The 25,143-nt window shown below is 57.6% G+C and overlaps 2 protein-coding genes across 4 annotated transcripts; one reads left to right on the top strand and one right to left on the bottom strand.

Moving 5' to 3' along the window:
• The first annotated feature begins 1,104 nt into the window (after positions 1–1,104).
• Positions 1,105–4,992, top strand: Slc16a8 (solute carrier family 16 member 8). The gene is made up of 4 exons (XM_069999852.1): positions 1,105–1,315; positions 1,506–1,649; positions 2,020–2,844; positions 4,661–4,992. Exons 1-4 carry the CDS (start codon positions 1,105–1,107, stop codon positions 4,990–4,992), a joined length of 1,512 nt encoding a protein of 503 aa, XP_069855953.1.
• A 912-nt stretch (positions 4,993–5,904) lies between these two features.
• Pick1 (protein interacting with PRKCA 1) lies at positions 5,905–23,221 on the bottom strand. Of its 3 annotated transcripts, none has more exons than XM_069999493.1 (13): positions 23,020–23,221; positions 22,779–22,876; positions 20,858–20,969; positions 13,414–13,542; positions 12,238–12,304; positions 11,089–11,178; positions 9,608–9,661; positions 9,308–9,370; positions 8,546–8,679; positions 8,127–8,219; positions 7,504–7,554; positions 6,864–7,008; positions 5,905–6,640 (listed from the first exon to the last, which is right to left on the bottom strand). In XM_069999493.1, the coding sequence occupies exons 2-13, from the start codon at positions 22,817–22,819 to the stop codon at positions 6,372–6,374; spliced, it is 1,248 nt and encodes a 415-aa protein (XP_069855594.1). In that variant the 5' UTR covers positions 22,820–22,876; positions 23,020–23,221; the 3' UTR covers positions 5,905–6,371. The 3 variants fall into 3 exon arrangements, with proteins under 3 accessions (XP_069855594.1, XP_069855596.1, XP_069855595.1); XM_069999495.1 differs by having other exon boundaries at positions 23,063–23,221; XM_069999494.1 differs by having other exon boundaries at positions 23,118–23,212.
• Positions 23,222–25,143: the final 1,922 nt, after the last annotated feature.

Genomic DNA, 25,143 nt, shown 5'->3' with positions numbered 1-25,143 from the left:
TGCTTAGCAGGGGTGGGACGAGGGGCGCGACTCCCGCGGGAGGGGGGCGGCCGGGAGGGCGCCAGGCCAGCGGCTGATCCCTGGCCGGCCGTGGGAAAGCAAGGAGACGGAGTTGCACTGGGACTGAGGCGGCCTTGGGAGATGGGGGACCGGGCACCCAAACCCTCAGCCAGGCTCGGGTAAGCATGGGTTCCCGGGGACCCCGCCTTGCCGCTGGCCTCACACCACCGTGAGAGGGGGCAGAAGAACGCCAGAGCCTGGGGCTGGTGGGCCTTGCACTGCCCTGCTGGGAGACCCCAAGGGCTGCGGGGTGGTCCCAAACCAGCCCCCCCCCCCCCGTCCCTACCCACACCAGCCCCAGCAGGAGGCCCATCCGTGAGACTGTGTGTGGACAGAGGGACTGGGGGCCCTGGGGTGGAGGGTAGCCCTCCCAGTACCCTGGCAGGGGTCCCTACCTATCCCGCCCCTCCCTTCTGGTCATGCAGCTTGGGGGAGGGATGGCTGGACCTGGGGTCCCCTGGCTTCTGAGACTTCACACCCTGTGGTAGTGAGGGTTTAGCACCTCAGTCATTCCTGAGGAGATTTTGGAAAGTACGGCAGGGCCTGAGCAGAAACTCGGCTCGCACTGACTGGCCTCCAGGAAGCTGGCATCTGCCCTGCTATTTCCAGTTGTCTAGAGACCCCCCCCCCCATGGGTCTCTGGGGACACGGGTGCAGTGGGGACATTAGCAACCCCCCCACCTCTGGGCACATCGTGGGTGCTGGCCTCCCGCCCTCACACATGCTTCTGCCATCACTAGGTCCTGAGAGGAGCAGCGCCCTAGAAGGAGCGGTCCTGAAGTCAGGTCTCAAGTAGGCCCCACCGGGACCCACCCCTGACCCCTCACAGCCTCCCACAGGTGGGGGAGACTCAGGGTACCGGGGTACACCTCCTCCCTTGACTTCCCCTCCTGCTTCCACTACCTAAGCCAGGCTCCGGAGGGTAGTTAGTCCTGGGCCTCAGTTTCCCCTTGCAGTTCTGCATCCCCACCCCCCACCCCCTGCCACCTCCAGCCCCGGTCTCTCCTTGCGGCCCCCTCCTTTTCCCCAGCAGAGTTGGCGGCGATGGGCGCTGGGCCGCGGCGGGGCGCGGGCCCCCCCGACGGCGGCTGGGGCTGGGTGGTGCTGGCCGCCTGCTTCGTGATCACCGGCTTCGCCTACGCCTTCCCCAAGGCCGTCAGCGTCTTCTTCCGCGCGCTCATGCGCGACTTCGGCGCGGGCTACAGCGACACGGCCTGGGTGTCGTCCATCATGCTGGCCATGCTCTACGGCACGGGTCAGCGGCTTTACCCGCGGGGGAAACTGAGGCCGGAAGGGGCGCACGTGTGCTCCCTGCGCCCCCGGGAGGGCGGGGCGGGGCGCGGTGTCCGCGCGGGAAGATGGACGGGGATCCCCCGTACCTCCCCCGCCGTCGGCGCTCTCGGGAGGGAGGCGCGGCCCCGCGGGTGACCCCGTCCCGCACGCAGGCCCCGTGTCCAGCATCCTCGTGACCCGCTTCGGCTGCCGCCCGGTGATGCTGGTGGGCGGGCTGCTGGCGTCGGCGGGCCTCACCCTGGCCTCCTTCGCCACGCGCCTCCTGGAGCTCTACCTGACGGCCGGGGTGCTCACGGGTGAGCCGGGCGGGCCCGGGCGGGCGCGGGCGGGGGGGTGTCCCTGTCCTCCCCATCCTCCCTCGTCCTCCCCAGCCCTCCTCCGTCCTCCCCGATCCTCCTCGTCCTCTCCGTCCTCCCGGATCCTTCCCGGTCTTCCTCACCCCACGGTCCTCCCTGTCCTCTCCAATCCTCTCCGATCCCCCTCGTCCTCCTCGATCCTCTCCGTCCTCCTGGACCCTCCCCATCTGTCCTGTCCGCTCCATCCCTCCCCATCCTCCCCAATCCTCTGGGTCCTCCCCGATCCTCCCCATCCTCCCCGATCCTCCCGATCTGCCCCATCCGCCCCGTCTCGTCCCGCGCTCAGGCCCCGGCCCCGCCCTCCCCGCAGGCCTGGGCCTGGCCCTCAACTTCCAGCCGTCGCTCATCATGCTGGGGCTGTACTTCGAGCGCCGGCGCCCTCTGGCCAACGGGCTGGCGGCGGCGGGCAGCCCGGTGTTCCTGTCGGCGCTGTCGCCGCTCGGCCAGCTGCTGCTCGAGCGCTTCGGCTGGCGCGGCGGCTTCCTGCTGTTCGGCGGCCTCCTGCTGCACTGCTGCGCCTGCGGGGCCGTCATGCGGCCGCCGGGCCCCGCGCGCGCGCCCCGCGTCGGGCACGCGCGCGGGGAGGAGGCGGAGGCGGCGGACGGCGCCGGGCCGCGCCCGCGCGCGGCGCCCCCTGCCGGCCGGGCCCCGCGCCGCCGCCTGCTGGACGTGGCCGTGTGCACCGACCGCGCCTTCCTCGTGTACGTGGTCACCAAGTTCCTGATGGCGCTCGGCCTCTTCGTGCCCGCCATCCTGCTGGTGAACTACGCCAAGGACTCGGGCGTGCCCGACGCCGAGGCCGCCTTCCTGCTGTCCATCGTGGGCTTCGTGGACATCGTGGCGCGGCCGGCGTGCGGGGCCCTGGCGGGCCTGGCGCGCCTGCGACCCCACGTGCCCTACCTCTTCAGCCTGGCCCTGCTCGCCAACGGGCTCACCGACCTGAGCAGCGCGCACGCCCGCTCCTACGGCACCCTCGTGGCCTTCTGCGTGGCCTTCGGCCTCTCCTACGGCATGGTGGGCGCGCTGCAGTTCGAGGTGCTCATGGCCACCGTGGGGGCGCCCCGCTTCCCCAGCGCGCTCGGCCTGGTGCTGCTCGTGGAGGCCGTGGCCGTGCTCATCGGACCTCCCTCCGCCGGTGCGCCCCAAGGGAAGCCCCTCCCTGCCCCGGGCAGCATTTGACGGCACAGACAGGGCTCCCTTCACGGTCCGTAGCCCCTCCCTGAGGCAGAGCCTGCGTGCAGATGGAAAAGCCAGGGAAATGCCAGGAAAAAACGAACAGATAGCGCGGGGCCATCCCAAGCAGTTGGCACAAAGGCCTTGTGAAGTGGGGGTGAACAGGAAGCAGGCACGGGAGGTTTTGCACAACTGTGGGCCTAGAGTTAGAGCATGATCTGCCCACACCTTGAAAGTGTATCGATGTTTTGGTGTCTGCCTTCCTCCCCACCCCCCAGCCCTGCCCCTTCCACACACACACACACAGAACAAGGCCGGGACTGTGTCTTTGGGGGGGGTCAACCCAGGGGCTCCAAGCAAAGTGGGGGTGTTCAATGGGCAGCTGGGGAAGAAAGGCCTTGGTGCCCTTCTCCCTGTACACACCACTGCTGGAACGCTTTTTTTTTCTGGGTCCGGTTGTGGGGCCTGAACTCTGGGCCTGGGTGCTGTTCCTCAGCTCTTCAGCTCAAGGCTAGCGCTCTACCACTTGAGCCACAGCGCCACTTCCGGCTTCTTTTTGCTTATGTGGTGCTGAGGAATTGAACCCAGGGCCTCAGGCATGCAAGGCAAGTGCTCTACCACTGAGCTACCTTCCCAGCCCCCCTGGCATGCTCTTTTCAAGGCAGGGAGGACATCCCAATGGGAAAGTCACAGCATGAGGACACACGGGGTCTGCTTAGGGACCTAAGATTGGAAAGGTGGAGATGGGGGGACACGGGTGTGCCCGAGTTGCTGCGTTACTGTGAAACAACAGAGCCTGCTTCAGGGCAGGAGAAGCCACAGACAGGCGGCAGGATGGTGGAGCCTCAGAGCGGTCAGGCTCAGGTGGGCAGGCTGCAGGCTGAATGGCTCTAGGCTGAATGGCGGTGTGTCACAGCCCTCAGGGTTGCGTGAGGGAGGACAGGCAGCCACAGCTGACTGGACAGGGATCCAGGATGCGTAGGGCCGTGTCCCTTAGAGGCTGGCTCCAGGGATACCAGGGACCTCCCCAGAGACCACAGCTTGGTGTGGGCAGCCAAGGGGGAACTACACCCTAGGGGAAAATATTTACAGATAAGTGACTTCCAGGAACTGGGAAAATGCCTGCTTAGCATGAATAAGGGCCTATGTGCTCCCCAGTAAAAGAGGAGGGGGGGTAAGGAGGGAAGAGAGAGGAGGAGGGAGGGAAGAAGCGGGGGGGGGGGGGGGAAACGTTTCCAAGCATGAAAGCACGCATGCACCTGATGGGAAACATCAGGAAAAAGGAGGAAATGGGTCCTGTTTGAGGATGAGGGGCTGAGGCCTGCCTCCAGCGTGTGCTGAGTTCAGTGCGGGGTGCACATGCCCCCGTGGGAGAGGCAGGAGGATGGCAGACACAGAAAGAGGAAGTGGCGCTGTGGCTCAAGTGGTAGAGAGCTTCATTGAGCTGAAGAGCTGAGGGACAGCGCCCAGGCCCAGAGTTCAAGCCCCACAACTGACCAAAAAAAAAAAATGTGGAGTTGGGGCAGCAGCAGCGGGAGGCCAGGCCGGGCGAGCGTGAATGGGGGTGGGGCGGCTTTTACACCTCGAAGAGCTGCCTGACCAAAAGCCCCACATCACCAAGGAAGCCCCAAATGGCAGAATCCGTGTGAGGTTTCCCAAGACAGAAATAGACAAGGAGATGTCACCATTGCACCCTATGAAATCAGGAGCACCCCTTATCTGCAGGTGAGGGGCCCAACCCTTGGCAAGCCCTGACCTCTCTGCACCACCCCTCCCAGGCCGCCTGGTGGATGCACTGAAGAACTACGCGATCATCTTCTACCTGGCCGGCTCCGAGGTGGCCCTGGCTGGAATCTTCATGGCAGCTGCCACCTTCTGCTGCCTCCGCCGCCGCCGCTCTCAGGATGCCCCGGCCGGCCCAGCCTCCGAGGGCAGAGCCAGCGACACGGAGGAGGCCGAGGTGGAGGCTGAAGGGGACTCTGAGCCACCGCCTGCCAGCACTGAGATGCCCCGCAGGCTGGAGGCGCTGGAGATGCTGAGCCCCCTCGCTGGGTCCCCAGAACTGGAGGCGGAGGCAGAGCCCAGGCCTGGCCATGAGGAGTGTGTGTAGTGTGCTGGGTGGGCTGGCCCCTGGGCTTGGGAAGGTGGCTCCCCCCCTCAGAGGTCCTGGCCAAATGGCCCTTCCTGGAGACCTGTGGGCTCCGTCGACCCCTTGGCCATTCTCCCAAGGCGCTCCCCCTTGAGGAAGGTGGACCAGCAGGAACCCGAGTTCATAAAAGCTCAGCTGAAAGACATTGCTCCTGCCTCCTCCAGCGCCAGCGGCCCCGCCCTCTGGGAAGACGGGGCTGGGGAGGGGGGATCGCTTCTGGGTAAGAAAGGGTGGGTGACCGTGGTCTGACCTGGGACCAGGCCTCCTTGGCACCCAGGCAGGTTGAAGAGAAACACTGGGGGAGCATGTGGGAGCCAGGTGCTCAGCACCATCCACGGCACCTGTTCTCCAGTGGGTACACTCCCGGGATGCCTGCAGCTCCCGCAGCCAGCCCAGCCCTCCCCACGCCCTTCCTCACTACAAGCCTGCCCGGAACCACGTGCCTACAGCTGCCAGGCAGAAGCCTGCTTCTCCATTTTGGGCTCTGCTCCTTTCCCCCACAGGACGCCCGCATTCTCTCTCCGGCAGGAGCAGAGGGCCTGGGACAGCCCAGGGCGGCATCTCCAGAGCTGCCCTGTGGCCCTGGCGGAGGGTACAGGTGCAGCTGGGGCTGAGCCCCTGGCCTTGCCTGCCCACCTCAGATAAAGATCTCTCCCACATCCAGCCCAGATGGGTTGGTAGGGTCAGGTGACAAGGCTTTGGGTTCTGAGTTCAGATCCCACTCTGCCTTGAGCAAGTGGCTTCTTGGGGTCTCCTGTCCCAGCAGCTGGTGCCACTCCCCAGGGGGCTGCGAGACTCACAGGAGGGGGGTGTCCCCCCCCTTGCTCAGGGAGGGAGCGAGGGAGGGGCTGAGGCCACTGCGCGGAGCCGGGCTATCTGGGTTTGAGTTTATTCAATGAAGCCCGGTGCCCAGCCCTCTCCAGAAGCGACTGAGCCCAGTAACAAAATAAATAAAGGCCTTGGAGGTGTGCGTGAGAGGCTGGCCAGCCTGGCTGTCCACCCGCCCCACTCGCAGCAGGCCAGAGCACACGGGGCGGCACCTCGGGCCCAGCCCCTTTTCCTCGCTGCCCTGTCCTTCCTGAGGCCAGGCTGGGGAGGTGGGAAGGGTGAGGGCCAGCGTCCAGGGCCCAGGCTGAGGCCCTAGGGCTTGTCCTGGGCAGGAGCCCGGATTCGCTGTGCGAGGACAGAGGAGCAGGGAGGCAGGCGCCCCAAGCCGAGCCAGCAGGCCTTTATGCCGCCCTGCCCTGCCCTGCCCTGCCCTGCCCTGCCCTGCCCTGCGGTGAGCCGCTGCCCCGCTCCCGCGGGGTCCTCCCACTGCCCTGCCCCGTCCCACGGAGCGCTCAGGAGTCACACCAGCTTCCGCCCTTGTCCAGAGGCCCGGCGGCCCCGCGCGTCTCCCGGGGCTGCTGGGGGGCCTGGGCCGTGTCCTCGTCCTCCTCATCCTCGCCATCGGTGAGCTCGCCCTGGTCGGGGCCGTAGGCCAGTGAGGTGTGCGCCAGGTCCACCTCGATGGGGAAGACGTCGGCGTCGCGCAGCACGGCGTAGCAGTCGTTATAGTACTTGGACATGGTGGACACGAAGCGCTGCAGCTGGAACACGATGTCCTGGACTGGGGTGGGGGCGACGGCACTCAGCTGGCTGCGGGACCCCCTCTCCGGTCTTCCTACCCGGCACCTCCCTGGCCCGGGTAGAGGCAGAGGTGGGCGCGGCCTACACCCCACCTGAGGCTCCAGGGCGGGGCATGGGAAGCGGATGCGCTCCTGCCAGTCCCTGGCCCTAGGACCCTGGGGAGACTTTACCCCCCTTGGGCTGTTTTCCCTCACCGCCCTCACCGTGCTTCTGGTCCAGCAGCTCCATCTTCTCCAGCACATCCTTGCGCATCTGGGAGAAGCGCGCGCGCGCCTCCTGGCGGCAGCGCAGGATCAGACGGTACTCATAGTTGCCGGTGCTCACTCGGTACAGGGGCTCCCCTAGGGCCTGGGACAGGGGACACATTAGGGTCAGGGCAGAATGGGGGTGGGGAGCAGGAGGGCTGCGGGGCGGGCCCAGCTCACAGGGCACCACACTGCGCCCATTACGATGGACCCTCTGTTACAGGTGGGGAACAGAGCGCCGGAGGGAGACCCAAGCCTTGTGGCACTAAATAAATGAACACTGGCCTTAAGACCATCCTGAGAGCAAAAAGGACATGAAGGTACACGAAGGGTGATGGGGGTGGCTCCCCCTGCAGGAACCTTGCGGACTTGGGGCTCCCAGGAGAGCCCAGGGAGGGCCTGGGGGAAGCTAGCCAGCACTGAAGCCCAGAGGCTGGGGGACCATGGAGTGCCTCCAACTATAGGAACAAGAGTTCAGCCAGGTTCCAGGCGTCCCTAGGCTGGCCTGATCTCAGCCAGGTTCCCTGCAGACCAAGAAGGTCCCGGGATCTTCCCCAGAATCCCCCACGCCAGCGGGCCCTTCCCCCTGCGGACTCACGATGCAGCTGTATTCCTCGTCATCCATCTCCTTCACCTTCAGGCAGTATGACTGTGGGGCAGAGCGGCCAGGCAGTCAGTGGCTGGGCCTCCTGGACGGCCATCCGCATGTCCCAGCTGCCCCCTGGCCACCCAGGAAGCCGGGCCTATCCAGAGGGCAGCAGCCATGCTGGGTGCCACTCAAGAGAGCGCAAGTGCACAGGGAGGCCCAGGGAGGGTGCGGCAGGTGGGTGAGGGCATCCAACCCCTAAGAGATGCTCCGGAGACTTGGGAGGTGGCAGAACACACCCAGCATAGCCAAACACAAAGGGGGGGAGGGGTTAAGGATTCCATGGCCCCCACAGCTGGCCTGGGAAGCCCCTTGGCCAGTTTGAGGCGCCTAGCACAAAGGGTGCTCGGGGGCCGCGGCATGGCATTCCCTTAGCTCCTAAGACCACACAACAGGGCTCCAGGACTCATCAACGCCCCACGGCGATCACTTTTTGATGAGACCCCTAAGGGGCTGGCGGATGCCGAGTGAGACCCTGTACGTGAGAGCAGATCTGGCCTCTGCCCCCCCCCCCCACCGTGTGGCTGGCGGCCACGGGCGAGCTGCGTGGAGGGCTCGGCCCGCAGCCCACTCACCAGGTACTCAAACTTCACGTCCAGGTATTTCTTGATGGTGAGGCGCGTGTCGGGGATGGCTTTGTGGAGGTACGTGTTCAGGTCTGTCAGCATCTGGGAGGGAGGGAGGCCCGCTCAGATGTCACAGACGTGCGTGGCCAGGGGACCCACGGACGGATGCGGGCTGTCAGCCAAAGGTGCGCCTGCCAGCCATGCCCGTGTCTCGTTGAGGGAAAAGGCAAGCAGTGCCCCAGGGGCAGGACAGCGCTGGCACCGCGCCCAGGTGGTGCAGGGCCCACCGGTGGCGATATGTGGGTGATTAAGCCACAACCGACACCTCGCACCTGGCCTGCAGCACAGGACTCTGCCCTGCACACCACTCGGCCTTCCCCTCCCGCGGAAGATGGACACACTCGACGCATGCGCTCAACGGGACCCACCGGCTTGATGGTTTTCAGTAGCCGAATGCCAAACTTCTCAATGCTTCGGTGGGCGTCGGCAAACTTCACAAAAGCCTCGCTGGCTGCTGGCTGGGGCTCCCGCACCCCAATCACAGAGAACACGTCCCCAAAGGCTGCATGACAAGTTTGCCTTGAAGGCTGCCCCTACTTGACCCCCTAATGGAGAAGCCAGGGGTTTGTGGGGGCCTGACAGGCTGGAGGACAGGTCAGCATGGGGGGTCTACATCCAAGGGGACATGTGGCTATGTGGACAGAGGAGACCACAGCCTTGCCCGGAAGCTGCCCTCCGGCCCCCGGCAAGCTGTCCCAGGATGCTCCGCCCCTCAAAAAGCCGTGGCTACTTCCAGCCCGGGCTTCTTCTCCCCTCAAGAACGGGGCTCCCTGTGGCTGTCTGGCCCAGCCACAGGACTTGGGGGACATGAACGAGTTCCCAAATGAGGAAGGCCACACAAACGTGGCCGTGTGAGGGGTGGGGTGGGGCCCCCCGATGCCCTCCTGGCCCCCAGTGGCCGTGTGAGGCGTGGGGTGGGGCCAATGCCCTCCTGGCCCCCAGTGGCCGTGTGAGGGGTGGGGTGGGGCCAATGCCCTCCTGGCCCCCACTGTGTACCACCCTGGCACCTGGCTGGCGGTCTCAGCACGCATGCGGCCAGCGTGCCAGGGAAGGGCCTGCCACTGGATGGGCAGTGGGGGGGGGGTGTGCAACTGGCCTGGGGCCACATGGTGGGTCTGGGGTGCCATTACCCCGGTGTGTCTGGGACAGCTCGTAAAAAGCCCGCAGGAGGTTCTTGGTGTGTTCTGTCATCCCTGTGGGAGACACCCAGTAAGAGAGGATGGGCAGGGACACACCACCCCCACCTCCTCCCTTCCCCCAGGTCCTCAACCCTGCCTCCGCCCCCCACCCCCAGGGCCTCACTGGACCCCAGCCCACAGTCACTTCCCACAGCCCCACTGCTGCCCTCTGTGGGGCAAAGGTCCTGAGGCAGAGCCGGCACTGGGCAACACTGGCACTGCCTGGCCCAGGCTGGGTCACCACCCACCCACCTCTGTACAGCTCTGCAGTCCTCTCTAGCTCCTCCAGCCTCTTCACGAGCCCATCTGTCAGGAGGGAGAGGAGGTGAGCCGGGCCAAGAGCAGGAGAGACCCGTCGGGGCGGGGAAAGGGCGTGCTGGCCCCTTACAGCTGAGCATGCCCAGTGAAACGAGTGGGGGCGGGCTGGCTGGGATGCGTCAGCACTCTCAAGGGACCCAAGGCCAGAAGGGACAACCCCAGGGGCGGATCCAGAGTCCCAGCAGGAAGCTCCTCAGCAGCAGCCAACACGCCCCACACGGCCTGACGGGGCCAGGGAGGCGCGTGGGGGTCCTCACCGCAGCACTGCTTCATAGGCGTTTACTCAACACTGCCGGGAGCCACCACGCTAGGCCCAAGAGTGGCCATGGAGGTCCAGAGCCCTGTCCTTGGGCGTCCAGGGCCAGAAAGAGGCCAGGCAGGGGCGTGGCAGGGAGCGGCCATGGGAGAGGGTGTGGCAGAGGCCGGGGCCTCGAGCGGGCGGGCAGGGCAGGTGTAAGGGGAAAGGGAGCACCATGGCATGGTCAGGAGGCCCTGCCACCCTGCAGTCTCTAGGGCCCGGCTCCCTCCAGCCAAGCGCACGGCCAAGTGTCGTGCGGTTGTTTTTAGCTGGGTCACGGGACATCATGACAGCTTCAGTTTTAGAAACTCTATTTACAGCTGGTGAAATTGCAAGGTTTGGGGGGGGGAAAAACACAACAGCCAGTTCCAATTTCATCTCGATGCATGGCCACTACAGTAACAGGATTCACAGACACCAGCAGGACGAAAATAGCAGCCGCCACTTTGCTACCCCATTTGGAACACGCTCAGGCCCCGCCCCCACCTCCCCAGCCAATAAGGCCCAGCGTGCCCGGCTGAGCCTACAATTTATATAGGTATTTATATCTTCCTCCGCGTACAGGGCACAGCGAGTCTATTTATAAGCTTGGGTTTGGTGAGGTAGGCGCAGGACGCGTGCTCTACTGGCCTCCCCAGGGAGATAACGTGCGCACGTGTGTCTGAGCATGTGTAAGTGCGCCTGCACACGGCAGGAACCAAGGGCAGCAGCGCCACCTCCTGGACAAGGACAGAGCTGAGGCAAGAGTATGGGAACAGTGCCAGCACACGGTGAGGGCTGCACTAGAGGTGCATGCAAGAACTGGGCAGGGGCTGGGAAGGTGGCTCAGTGGTAAGAGCGCTTGCCTTGCATGCATGAGGCCCTGGGTTCAATTCCTTAGCACTACATAAGCAAACAGAAAAAAGCTGGAAGTGACGCTATGGCTCAAGTGGTAGAGCGTTAGCCTTGAGCTGAAGAGCTGAGGGATAGCGCCCAGGCCCAGAGTTCAGGCCCCACGACCAGACCTCCCCCCCCCCAAAAAAAAAAAAAAAAAAAAAGAAAGAAAGAAATCTAGTGGGCAGCAGGGGTGTCCTTTCCCCTGGGTTTGAGTCTGGGTTGGAGGGAGAAGGGGACTTACCATTGCAAAGGATGGCCCGGCTCAGGCCCAGAGCATCAGCTGTCCCCGAACTCATGTTCTCCACCAGCCGGTGCTTGACCTTCTTCAGCACTGGGGCCAGGAGGGAAAGGACCCAGGCTTGGAGCTGGTTCCCAGGCCCCTCGGCCCACTGTGACTCATTGGGAGTGGCCAGCTGGGAGCAGCAGAGCTCCACTGGGGTTTGGTATGGAGAGGGTGGGGAGGGGGGGTGTTCCTGAGCCTCTGCCCCACCCATGATCCACTTCAGGGGGTGGGCATGCTGAGAGGAGAGCATGACAGGCTCAGCCCAAGGCTGGGCACAAGCCCCCACCCAGAGCCCAGCACTGCCCAGGCTCAGAAATGGCTGGCAGCCCAGCCAGGGAGGGCTCTTCCTTCCTCTCTGGTGATCTAGGCAAGGGGAAGGGAGGGAAGGAGAAAGTTGGCCTGGGCTGGGGTAGTGACCACCACCAAACACCAGTGGCCTTGGGCCCTGACTCGGTTACTACATGGCCAGCCTAGACCTTGCAAGGGGGGCTGGGTGGGCAGCCAAGGATTCCAGAGCATGAAGCTCCTGACAGGAGGGCTGCAAGCATGCTGGCCCTCAGGCCCCTCTGTCATGCCAGAGGATCTGGAAGCCACTGTCTTCTTCCAAGTCTCTCTTATTACTGTAGCTCAGGCTGGCCTCAAATTCATGCTTGTCTTGCCTCAGTCTCCCAAGTACTGGGATTTACAGGTGTGAGTCACCAAGTCCAGCACACTGTCTCAGAGGTCCTACGGAGTAAGGCCTGGCCCTCCAACAGGAGGCTCCATTAGCAAGCTGTGTCCTGTGCCCAAGCGTACGGTCCTAGTCACAGCCTGAGTCTTCCAGGAACAGGAGGTGGGAGGAGGCAGGCAGGAAAGGCGTAGGTGGACACAGCCCCAGGCCAGCATTGGGCTGCTCTCAGCTGTGGCAAGCCCTGAGCTGGCCTACAGTGGTGACCCTAGGGCAGCAAGGAGGCAGAAATGGTGGCTGGTGGTGGGGGTAGGGCAAGCACAGATACAGGGAACACCCCAGCTCCCCTTCTTTAGCTTGGCTTGGTCAGAAAAAGGGCACCCAGCTGCACAGGTGGGGGGCAGGGGAGGGACACTGAGGCCTGCTCTGGCCCGGCTTACCGATGTCCAGGGACATGCCCTGCTTGGGGTCGGCCTGCAGCTTGTTGTAGTGGATGGTCACCTCCCCCTGCAAGGGCAGCACGGGTACTTGTGATGAAGTCTCCTGGACCCAGGGCCCTTTCCTGGCAAGCACGTTCTGCTGAGTATCAAGGAGATGGGACAGGGGCCCCCAGAACCCCAGACAGCCACTCAAGGCACCACTGAACATGTCCTAGGACTGGCAAGGGAGGCTTCTAAGCCGAGGGGCAGCTTCCCTGACCACACAGGCCCAGCCTTCCCCCATCACAGGAGGCCACCAGGGCCACTCTGGTCCTCATATTCCTTAAGGCCTTTGAACCTGGAGCTGAATCCTTCCAAACCAAGACAGGATCTAAGCAGGGAGACCTGAGGGGCACTGACAAGACTGAAACGGCTCCCCCTGGCCCAGGGCTCTGCCCTCCCCTGGCAGGCTCGCTGCCAGACTGGAGGTGGGGGCCTGGTGCCTGCTTTCATCCAGCTGTCAGGATGCCGTGGTGGCTGTGCAGGGGAGGCAGGGCACTGGAAGGCCTTGGGGGCAGCTAGCAAGTGGGAGCAGAGGGCAGAGGCATGGGACTGTGGGCAGTAGGAGCCCAGCTGGTCTGGGAACCTGGGTCCTAGGGAGTCTGAATGGAGGGGGACCACTGACCCAGAAGCTCCTGCAGGGTAAGGGAGGTGTCCTGCCCAAGCCCAGCTGGCATCATTACAGCCCACCACCTTTTTTTAAATTTCGGTCATGGGGCTTTTGAACTCTGGGCTTAGGCGCTGTTCCTGAGCTCTTCAGGGAGCCACAGCACCACTTCCGGTTTTTTGGTGGTTTATTGTAGATAAAGAGTCTCACAAACTTTCCTGCCCGGGCTGGCTTTGAACCGTGATCCTCAGATCTCAGCCTCCTGAGTAGCTAGGATGACAGGCGTGAGCCACCAGCACCTGGCTTCAGGCCACCAACTTTTGACCTGTGGGCTTTCAGCCTCTACTTGAGCCGTGCCAGGGACAGCCTGGCTTGCCCGCATGCCAGCTCCCTGGGTCTTCCTGGGCCCTGGTGGTCCCGTCCACACTCTCACCCAGGCCCAGCACCTGTCCTGAGCATGATGAGTGTTTACTGAGAAGTAAATGGGGAGAAACTAAGGCGCGGGCGAGGGCCCAAGCAGCAAGGCTCACCTTCACCTCCTGAATCATCTTCGCCACCTCCACCTTGGTCTTCCCTTTGATTGACCTGCCATTGACGCCAGTGATCTCGTCGCCGGCGGCCACGGTGCCATCTAGGGCTGCAGGCGTGTTATCAAATACCTATGGTGAGCAGGAGGTGGGGGGACAGAGACAACTGAGGAGAGCCCTCGCGCCACCCTGCCACCTTCCTCTTCCCACTGCCTGCTGGCTTCTAGGAAAGCCAGCGAGGGCAAGGGGAAAACTGCGGCAGAAATAAATGACCCAACTTCTTGCGGGAGAGGAAGGAGGACAGGAGGGAAGTTCCAACTCATGAAGCCTCCCTCTTCTAGTAGCAAACACTCCGGCCCTCACTCACACCCTCTGAGCAGCTGGTCCTCCAATGCCTTGGTTTCTCTCTTTGGCAGTGCCAAAGAAAACCCAGTGCCTTGGGCTTACCAGGCAGGTAATCTATGTTGGTATTATCCCCGTCTCTGGTCCTCAGCTCCTCCCTGCCACAAGAGCTCCGGCCATACAGCTGGCCACTTCCTCACTCCTCCTCCCCCCCCCAGCCTCCCCCCCCCCCCCCGACAACCCCAAGCTACCTAAACACACCACTTGCCCCAGAGTTACCCACCTGGATGGGAGCAGACGCCATATTGCTCCCTCTCCAAGGGGGAGATATGGCCCTCTAATAAACCTTCTATAATCTTCTATGCCTGCTTGCCTCTGCATGGTTCCCTGGGATGGTTGGGATGGATCCTAACGCTCTACCTCTTGAGCCATGCCCCAGTCCTTTTGCTTTTAGTTTGTCCGATTGGGTCCCAGGCATTTTTTTTTTTTTTTTTTTGCCAGTCCTGGGGCTTGAACTCAGGACCTGGGCACTATCCCTGAGCTTCTTTTGCTCAAGGCTAGCACTCTACCACTTCCACCCTTTTCTGTTTATGTGGTACTAAGGAATTGAACCCAGGGCTTCATGAATGCTAGGCCAGCACTCTACCACTAAGTCACATAGATCTGAGGCTTTTATCTGGGTTGCCCTTGGACCTCAGTTCTTCAACCTTTGTTTTCCCAAGAAGCCGGAATTTCAGGCATGCACACCACAGCCATGCAGCTTCAATATGATTTCTTCAAGTTTTCCCAATAATGATGCTCTAAGCTGCCTCAATACCCCAATACAGTTCTCACTTTGGTCCTCAAAGAACTACCCAAAGCTGCCCTGAGCAAGGGCCCCACCATCTTGGTGAGCCCTTTTCTCAAGATGACCCCTTCAGTAAGACCTGCACTCACAGGCTCTGAGAATGTGTGTCCATCAAAGATCAAATGTGTGAGCAGTACAAGGGCAAAGCAGTCCCTACCTCCAGCACATGGACAGACTGGACCCAAAACTGGACCCAAGAAGCAGCAGCTAGGAGCAGCATCAAAAGGGCTCTTTACAATGTTTACTTACAGTGCTACAAATGAGATAATATGCTTCTTTCTACCACCTTCCAGAGTTACGGTGAAAATACCACAGTGGCAGTAAAAGATAAGCGTGGTGAAACCACAGGGCTGCGTGTGCAGCGCAGTGAGGGACATTTGCCTAGCGTGCACAAGGCCCAGGCGCCGCCTGGCACCATCAAAAGAGAACAGCCACATGGCACTGTTAAGCAAAGCAGTAAATAATGGGAGGTGGGGGCTGGGAAGATGGCTCAGTGGTAGAGCGCTTGCCTTACATGCCTGAGGCCCTGGGTTCGATTCCTCAGCACCACATAAGCAAAAAGAAAAAAGCCAGAGTGGCGCTGTGGCTCAAGTGGTAGAACGCTAGCCTTGAGCTGAAGAGCTGAAGGACAGCGCCCAGGCCCAGAGGTCAGGCCCCACGACCAGACCCCCCCCCCCAAAAAAAAAAAAAAGGGAGGTGGCAGGAGTGGCTAATATGGACTGTAACCTTAGCTGGAAGGAGAAGCAGCAGGTAGTAGAGTGCACCTCTGGGTGTTTCTTTTTTTGTAGTTGTTGGTCATGGGACTTGAACCCTGGGCCTGGGTGTTGTCCCTGAGGTCTTCAGTTCAAGGCCAGCGCTCTACTTGAGCCACAGTGTCACTTCTGCTTTCCTGATGGCTTATTGGAGATAAGAGTTTCACGGACTTTCCTGCTCAGGCTGGCTTTAAACCACAATCCTCAGATCTCAGCCTCCTGAGTAGCTAGGATTGCAGGTGTGAGCCACCGGCACCCAGCACCTCTGGGTGCTTCTGCGAGGGGTTTCTGGAGGTTTAGCTGAGGGGGAAGGCCACTGCAAATGTGGGCAGCATGGCCCACAGGAGGAAGGAGGACGCAGCACCACAGCCTCCCTCTCTGCTTCCGCGGCCATGACACCCGCTGCACCCCACGTTCTCTAACTGTGAACACGGCCAGTTGCTCTCTCTGGAAATTTTGCCACCGCCATGAAAAGTCTGACCAACACAGAAATTGGTACCAGAGAAGAGGTAAGTGGTTCTTAAGCCTTTGGAGTTAGTTTGTGAAAGGAACCTAGAAGAGGTAGGAGATGCAAGCTAGAATTCTAGAATGCTGTAAGCCCACCACAGATGTTTCTGGGGAAAACTCAGATGAAAACAACAACGGGAATGTAGACAGTCCAGACTGTGCTCAGGAGGTTTCAGGCAATGGGGACTCTGCTGGGAACGGGGCTAGTGGCCATTTCTGTTACATTCCAGAAGATTTAACTGCCTTTTGTCTGTGCCTTGAGACTTTGTGGGAGGCTGATGTAGTGGAGGAGGACATCTTCCAGACTGTGGCATGGGTACTGCTATGTGCTTTCTAGTCAAGTCCACAGTAGGAGTGGTGAAAAAGAGCAGAGCAGGAAGGTTCGAACCTGCAGTTTTCTTATAACAGCTTGGGCGAGTATGGCTGCTGAGGACATTCAGATCATTAAAAAGAAGCCAAGTACTTAGCATTAGGACATAGGAAAGAGGCCTTGAGGAACTGGCCAGACCCCGCCCGTGACAGGGCACATAGGTTCTAATTCATTTGAAAGGCAACTTTAGAAGGAAGCTCTGTACTGTCATGTGGGTATGGGACCACTGAGTGCACACAAGGCTGGCTTGCTGGCATATAGAAGGCTTAGCGGGCACTCTAGTGGCAGAGTCCGTCAGTGTGCAGAGCTTCCACAGGTGCAAAAGTGGTGGGCTGTGCTGGCTTCCACCCAAACGTCAAAGCAAAGGCTAGAAGGCCAGGGGACAAGTGGTAGGGCCAGGACCCCTGCAGGCAGCTGAAGATCCTGGAGGCTAGAGAAGAAAGGAACACGAATGTCTGCCAAAGAAAGGCATGGGCAGTGAGCAGAGCCAGGCCACAGAAAGGCCACGTGTGCCACAAACAGCAAGGCCCCAGGGCCTTCCTCCTTCTAACTGTTCTCTGGGAGTTGGTCACAGAAATGAAAAAGTAACTAAGACAACATCCCATGTTGGTGAACCAGAAGACTTAACCCAGATTCCATGCAATCATGGTCTACAGATTCCATGCAATCACAGTCAGAATCCCAATGACACTTCTTAGAGATACAGAAAATTTTAAAATAAAAATCTAAATTCAAAGCTGGACACCGGTGGCTCACACCTGTAATCCTAGCTACTCAGGAGACTGAGATCTGAAGATCACGATTATTTTGTTTTTTTGTTTTTTTTTTGGGTCCGGTCATGGGGCCAGAACTCTGGGCCTGGGCACTGTCCCTCAGCTCTTCAGCTCAAGGCTAGCGCTCTACCACTTGAGCCACAGCGCCACTTCCAGCTTTTTTCTTTTTGCTTATGTGGTGCTGAGGAATCGAACCCAGGGCCTCAGGAATGCAAGGCAAGCACTCTACCACTGAGACACCTTCCCAGCCCGAGGATCACGGTTTGAAGCCAGCCTGGGCAGGAAAGTCCGTGAGAATCTTATCTCCAATTAACCATCAGAAAACCAGAAGTGGCACTGTGGCTCAAGTGGTAGAGTACTCACCTTGAGCTAAAGAGCTCAGGGACAGTGCTCAGGCCCAGAGTTCCAACCCCATAACTGCCAAAAAAAAAAAAAAAAGATTAAATTCAGCAGGTCGCCAGTGACTCACACCTGTAATCTTAGCTACTCAGGAGGCTAAGATCTGAGGATCACGGTTCAAAGTCAGCCCAGGTAGGAAAGACAGTAAGACTCTTATCTTCAATAAACCACTAGAAAACCAGAAGTGGCGCTGTGGCTCAAGCAGTAGAGAACTCACCTTGAGCTGAAGAGCACAGGGACAGCATCCAAGCCCAGAGTTCAAACCCCACAACTGACCAAAAAAAAAAAAAAAGTATCTAAATTCTAAATCTTAAAATTCACATGGAATCTCAAGGCCTTGAACAGCCAAAATAATCTTCAACCAAATGAAGTGTGGAGACTCACACATCTTGATCTCAAACCTTCTTACAAAACTACAGTGCTCAAAACACTATGGTACCACCGAGAGGGGTCCCAGAATAAACCCTGGCCAAACTATGCACATGTGGAGACATTGTACACACATGTGGAAACATCATCACGAAACAACCGTACAACTAATGTATACTGATTAAAAAGTAAAACAACTTGGGGCTGGGAAGGTGGCTCAGTGATAGAGAGCTTGTATTGCATGCGTGAGGCCCTGCATTTGATTACTCAGTACTACATAAGCAGAAAAAGCCAGAAGTGGCGCTATGGCTCAAGTGGTAGAGAGCTAGCCTTGAGCTGAAGAGCTGAGGGACAGCGCCCAGGCCCAGAGTTCAGACCCGATGACCAACCAAAAAAAAAAAAAAAGAAAGAAAGAAAAAGTAAAACAACCATTTGACAGAATTTAACCAATCTTCTGCTTCTTATTTTCCTAATGATGCTATAAATTATGTACATATAGCTATATCAAAATAATACAGTGACAGCCGGGTGCAGGTGGCTCACGCCTGTAATCCTAGCTACTCAGGAGGCTGAGATCTGAGGATCACGGTTCAAAGCCAGCTGGGGCAGGAAAGACAGTAAGACTTTTTTTTTTTTTGGGTCCAGTCATGGGGCCTGAACTCTGGGCCTGGGCACTGTCCCTCAGCTCTTCAGTTCAAGGCTAGCGCTCTACCACTTGAGCCACAGTGCCACTTCCGGCTTTTTTTCTTTTTGCTTATGTGATGCTGAGGAATCGAACCCAGGGCCTCATGCATGCAAGGCAAGCGCTCTACCACTGAGCCATCTTCCCAGCCTGACAGTAAGACTTTTATCTCCAGTAACCAGAAGTGTCCCCACAGGAGAGACAAAGCTGAATGCTCCCTGACACCACACATAGAAATTAACTCTGACATCTATAACATACCCTTACAGGAAAACACAGGGCAAGAGCTCCACCACGGAGAACCTGCCAGCAATACAACAGATATGACACGCGAGCACAAGAAAACAGACGAGTTGGACTCATTTAAAAAAAAAAAAAAGGCTTAAATTTGTGCATCCGGATGAACCCTCAGCAGGGTAAAAAGGCAACCCACAGGATGGGAGAAAGTATTTGTAAATCATGTATTTCATAGAGAATTAAAATATCCAGAACATATAAAGAAAGCTCACCTACAAAAAAACAAAACCCAAACAACACAATTTAAAAATAGTCAAAAGATTTGAATAAAGATTAATCATAACTAAAAAGAAATTTTTTGGCCAGGCACAAATGGCTCATACAGGCTGAGATCTGAGGATCAAAGTTCAACGCCAGCTTGAGCAGGAAAGTCTGTGAGATTCTTATCTCTAGTGACCCACCAGAAAACCAGAAGTGGAGCTGTGGCTCAAAGTGGTAGAGCACTAGCCTTGAGCAAAAAGAGCTCAGGGACAGAGCCAGGCCCTGAGTTCAAGCCCCATAACCAAGCAAAAATAAATAAATAAATAAAGACAAGCCAGGTACGTGGCTCACACCTCTAATCTTAGCTACTTAGGAAGCTGAAATCTGAAGATTGAAGTGTGAAGCTATCCATGGCAGGAAAGTTCATAAGACTTACCCCCAATTGACCAGCAAAAGGCTAAACGTGAAGCTGTGGCTCAAGTGGTAGTGTGCTAGAAAACAAGTCCAGTGAAAGCATAGGCCCTGAGTTCAAGCCCCAGCACAGAGGGGAACGAAAGAGACAAAGAGAGAGCATCTGCATTCTGAGAAGAGTGGACACCATGTCTAAAGAAGTAGCTGCAGAGGTGAGGGGATAAGGGCAGAGGTGAGAAGGATAGGGCAGGACCTTTTGGTGCTCCTGACTTGTAACATACCAACAAAGCTGAATTTTAGGAACAAAACCCAGTTCCTACTAAACAAAGATTGTCCTTGGGTCTCTGAGGGGTGAGAGAAGAGGTGCTGGAGCTGAGCAGGCACATGCTTAGGAGTCTTGGCCTGTGGAAGGCTCTCCTAGGCCTTGGGGGCAGAGGAAGCCAAAGTACTCTTGGAGGCAGCACCCTGGACAGAGGCAAGCCCAGCTGCTCTTCCCAGAGACTGTTAACTCTTGTCTGCCACCAAGGGCAACAACACAGTAAGGATCAGTTCCTTCCAAGGCTTCAGAGAGGTCAACTGTGGCTGAGCAGCCAGCTGGTGAAAAGGCCCCAGAGCAAGCTCATCCCTACACCTGGGCCGCAGCGGATACAACATGGGAAGAGCAGCTTCCCAGGCAGGAACACAGTCATTCCCACCACAGAGCATCTGGAAACATGCACAGCTGCTACCTGGTGATGCATCTTGTGCCCAGCATGGTGGCCGGTCATCTCACTGTTTTTTTCATAAGAAGCCAAAGATGAGTGGCTTACTTCATTAAACCCTAACTTTCCAGCTGGGGCTGGAGGCTGGGGCCCAAAGAGCATAAGGAACTCGTTAGTAAACAGGTCAGCTGGCATTCAGACTCAGGATATTTGTACTTTACTATCTTCTCATTTCCAATGGACAAGCACCCAAGACTGGCAACTTGAAATCAGAGCCTTCCACTCTCATTAGGCTTTTCTGTTCAAGGCTGGTACTCTAACATCTCAGCCACACCTGTACTTCCAGCATTTCGATAGTTAACTGGAGGTAAGAGTCTCTTGGATTTGCCTGGGCTGTCTTTGAACCTGGATCCTCAAAATCTTAGCCTCCTGAGTAGCTAGAATTACAGATGTGAGGCACTGGCTCACTAAAGGCTTTTTGAACATTCTGTACATGGCAGGCACTGTACCTGATACCTAGCACTAATTACAGTGAAAAGACAGAATGCAGCCTGCCAAGTGTCTGGTGAAACAGCCAGATGCAGAGCAAGGAACAAGCAGATGGTTGAAATGGATGCCAAGAAGTCAAAGATCAAGCTAAAAGAGCAGAGAAAACGGATGGCTCAGGTGGTCAGAGGGTGTGCTGAGGTGGGAGGAGAAGCAGCCCATTTTTGCAGAGTGGAGAAATAAACCTGGCTCTGGCATACCCAAGCAAGGAGGGGATTCAAGCCCTGGCCCACATGCAAGTGCCTCGTACCTGGACGATGTAGAGGCAGGGGCAGTACTGTGCCCCACCCCCGATGCTGATCCCAATCAGGTTCTGGGCATCCTTTTGCAGGGTCACCTTCCCAGGCACAGTGGGGATTCCGCTGGAGAGAAAGGCAAGTGGGGCTCAGTTCCTGGAGGAAGAGTGATTGCAGGGGTGGGCCTCCAAACACCAAGGTCAGAGAGCAATCTGTACTGGACCACAGTTCTGGGAGTCATGCAGATGTGGAGTCAAAGCTAGAACTGCTATTCTATTGGACATGGGGTTCTGGGAGTCACATTCTTTCTATCTTCCTTTGGAAAGTTTTTCCTTCTTTACCCAACTATCCTCCAGCTTGCCTGCCTGCCTGCCTTTCTTTCTTTTCTGGTCATGGGGCTTGAACTCTGGGCCTGGGCCCTGTCCCTGAGCTCTTCAGCTCAAGGTTAGTGCTCTACCATGTTAAGCCACAACACCACTTCTGGTTTTCTGGTGGTTAATTGGAAATAAGAGTCTCAGAGTGCCGAGCACCGGTGGCTCACACCTGTAATCCTAACTACTCAGGAGGCTGAGATCTGAGGATCACGGTTCAAAGCCAGCCCAGGCAGGAAAGATGGTAAGACTCTTATCTCCAGTAAACCACTAGAAAACCAGAAGTGGCGCTGTGGCTCAAGCGGTAGAGTGCTACTCAAGAAGCTGAGATCTGAGGGCACTGTTCAATGCCAGCCCAGGCAGGAAAGTCAATGAGACACTTTTTTTTTTTTTTTGGTCAGTTATGAGGCTTGAACTCTGGGCCTAGGTGCTGTCCCTCAGCTCTTCATCTCAAGGCAAGCGCTCTACTGCTTGAGCCACAAGGCCACTTCCAGTTTTCTAGTGGTTTACTGGAGATGAATCTCACTGTCTTTCCTGAACTGTGATCCTCAGATCTCAGCCTCCTGAGTAGCTAGGATTACAGGCTTGAGCCACCCGACATTCTTCCTGCTTTATCTTTCAACTGCTCTACTCAATTACCTCATTCTTCACTATAATTTAGCATTTACTTATATGCTGTTATAAAGACTCACATATTAGTTTATTCACTCATTCAAAAAACAGTGGTTAGTGACCCATAAGACTAAGAAAGCATGAGACCTAGTCGTCGTGCAGAGAATATTTTCTAATGGGCAGACAAATTTAATTCTTGAAAACCTGTCCTACTAATAATCTGCTGCAGAGAGGTATGAGCTCCTCCAGCTTTCAAAACTAGACTGAAATGCTACCTCCAGGAGCTGGCTCCTGGGCAGAAGTACTGCTCCATCTGCTCTGTCCCTCAGTCAAATGGGATTGGAGCCATCTACATGTAGCCCTGGAAGGACAGGGCCACTTTTGCTTCAGTACAACCGGGTCCTCCCAGATGCGGGGCAAGGTGTGTGTGTGTGTGTGTGTGTGTGTGTGTGTGTGTGTGTGTGTGTGTGTGTGTGTGTGTGTGTGTGTGTGTGTGTGTGTGTGTGTGTGTGTGTGTGTGTGTGTGTGTTACAACCTCCCAGCTGCGGGGCAAGGTGTGTGTGTGTTACAACCAGGTCCTCCCAGCTGTGGGGCAAGGTGTGTGTGTGTGTGTGTGTGTGTGTGTGTTACAACCTCCCAGCTGCGGGGCAAGGTGTGTGTGTGTTACAACCAGGTCCTCCCAGCTGTGGGGTAAGGTGTGTGTGTGTGTGTGTGTGTGTGTGTGTGTGTGTTCTCACACAGCTTCACTTCCAGCTTTTTGGTGATTAACTGGATATGACAGTCTCACAGAGTTTCCTGCCCAGGCTGGCTTTGAACCACAATCCTCAGATCTCATAACAAGCGTGAGGCACCGGTGCCTGGCTGAAGCAAGGGTTTCACAACTGGGAAGCCCGAGGACATGGGGCTGGGCCTGCTGAACTTGCGGGTCTTAAGGGGAAACCAAAATACTCACAGTTTATCCTCCTCGATGTCATAATCCAAGTCTGCAAACATGGTTCCAAGTGTAGGGATGGGCTGGCCAACCGCCCAGTTCGCCAGGGGAATGGGGAACTGGGGCCAGAAGAGAGAAAGGCACTGGGTGAGGGCCCGAGCGCCTGGCCGCGCCGCCGGGCTGGGCCCGCGGTCCGGGGCCTTTCCTCCCCTTCCCTCCCCACCCAGGAGGGCCATCGGCGGGAGGGCCTGCGGGCTCTTACTAGATAGAGGGGGGCACTCCCGGCCAGGGCGATGGGCTCCTACCCCAGAGCCCGTCCCACGGGTCTCCAGGCCCTCGAGAGGTGCTCCTGTCGCTCACCGGAAGCGTCGGTCTCACAACCGGGCCCAGGCCAGGCTGGCACCTGAGCCCACCTGCCGTTCCACCTGGCGGCGGCCGCGACTGTGTCGTCACTTCCGGCAGGGAGCGGAAGTCCCGCCTTCCCCACCCGGATGCCGGCCCCGGTCTCCTCAACTATTGCTTCCTTCCGTGTTCCTGGACTCTCCGAAGCGGGAAGCAGAGCCAGGATGGGTTCTTCGACGTTACTGTGGGGGAAGAAAACGAAACAAAAGAAAGGTCTAGGCGGGCTGACAGTCCTGAGCCCCGCCCTTTGCCCCGTGGCTAGCGCCATCTTGGGGAGGGCAGGGCTCTTCCCAGCTTCCTTAGCGGCACGCTGGGGACCACTTCGGGCCTGGCGGTTGCCGTGGCAACGAAAGCATCCCCGGGCCGGGGTTACCTGGGGCGCAGCGCCCTGGCGACAGACCCAGGGAGCTTCCCTCTCACGTTGTCAAGCCTTGCGCTAGGAAACTGCGTTGACTACTACAAAGACATGGTCAGGGAAAGCAGAACAGGCATTTTTTTTGGGGGGGGGAGTATGCCAACATGAGCGGAGAAAGCTGGCGAAGAGGGTGCCCGAGGAAGAGTATGGCTAAGGTAGTTTGCTTGCATGTATGAAAATAGGACGATGATGCAAAGGCACAACTCTGAACAACTACTGTTTATTAAAATAGGCCGGGCGCGGTGGCTCACGCCTGTCATCCTAGCTACTCAGGAGGCTGAGATCTGAGGATCGGGGTTCAAAGCCAGCCTGGGCAGGAAAGGCCCTGAGACTCTTGTCTCCAATAAGCCATCAGAAAACCGGAAGTGGTGCTGTGGCTCAAGTGATAGAGCTCTTGCTTGGAGCTGAAGAGCTGAGGGACAGTGCCCAGAGTTCAAGCCCCATGACCGACCAAAACAAACAAAAAAAAAAAAATACAACGAATACTAGGACGTGGATATGTTTTGGTAGAGGGTGGGCAGAGGGGGATTACCTTAATGAAAGAAGGGTGAGTAAACGAAGTCATTATATTCAACAATGTGAAAAATGAACTATGCAACTTGCAGGTAGGGACAAGAGGGGGAAGATGGAAGAGAATGGAGGAAAGCCATGTTGACCAAGAAACATTGTACACATAACCTAACAAGGATTTTTACGACTACTTAACAAAATGTTTTCAAAAAAAGAAAAGAAAATAGAACAATGAAACCTGTTGGAGGTGATTTTAAGATAGAGGAGTAAGATAAAGGAGAGAGATGGAAGGGGTAGGCTGATCAGGTTACATTATATGCCTCTGTGGAAATGTCACAATGAAATCCCCTTGTACAACTCATGTGTATTAATAAAAATTGTTTTGTCATGGGGCTTGAACTCAGGGCCTGGGTGCTGTCCCTGAGCTCTTTTGCTCAAGGTAGTGCTCTAGCCACAGCTCCACTTCCAGTTTTCTGGTGGTTAATTGGAGATAAGAGTCTCACTGACTTTCTTACTTGGGCTGGCTTTGAACTACAATCATCAGATCTCTGTCTCCTGAATATCTAGGGTTACAGGAGTGAGCCACCAGCACCTGGCTAATAATTAAAATTTAAAAACAAAGAGGATAATTAAAATTGGGACTTAGAGTTTATATAATAATGAATTGTGTTAAGCACTGTGGAAATCATATGGCTCTTGCAGAAGGGAGGAGAGTCCTGGGGACATCTTTCCTATATGAGTTACGGATGAAACATGACAGGGAAGGATCCGAAGGGCTGAAGAGGTGACAGATGCCTGGCTTGGACAGTGGCAATGGCCTGGGTTTTCTCAGCAGGTGAAAGAGGGGTCAGTGGGGTCTCAGAGGAGACTTCCAGGACACCTTCTTTAAAGATGGTGGGATTCTAGGAAACCTGGGTGAATTCAGTCACTCAGCTCAGATCCTCTCCCTCCTGGACTGCTGACCTGACTGGCCTCTACCACTGAGAGCTGTGTGACCCTAACTAAGTTCCAGTCCCTCTCTGGAACTGACTTGGGTCCCCCTCTGGTTCCCAGGCTCAG

This window comes from Dipodomys merriami, unplaced genomic scaffold (genome assembly GCF_024711535.1).
Source record: "Dipodomys merriami isolate MVZ:Mamm:240054 unplaced genomic scaffold, mDipMer1.0.p SCAF_55, whole genome shotgun sequence".
NCBI classification, from domain to species: Eukaryota; Metazoa; Chordata; class Mammalia; order Rodentia; family Heteromyidae; genus Dipodomys; species Dipodomys merriami.
This window is presented reverse-complemented; position numbering and strand designations above follow the sequence as displayed.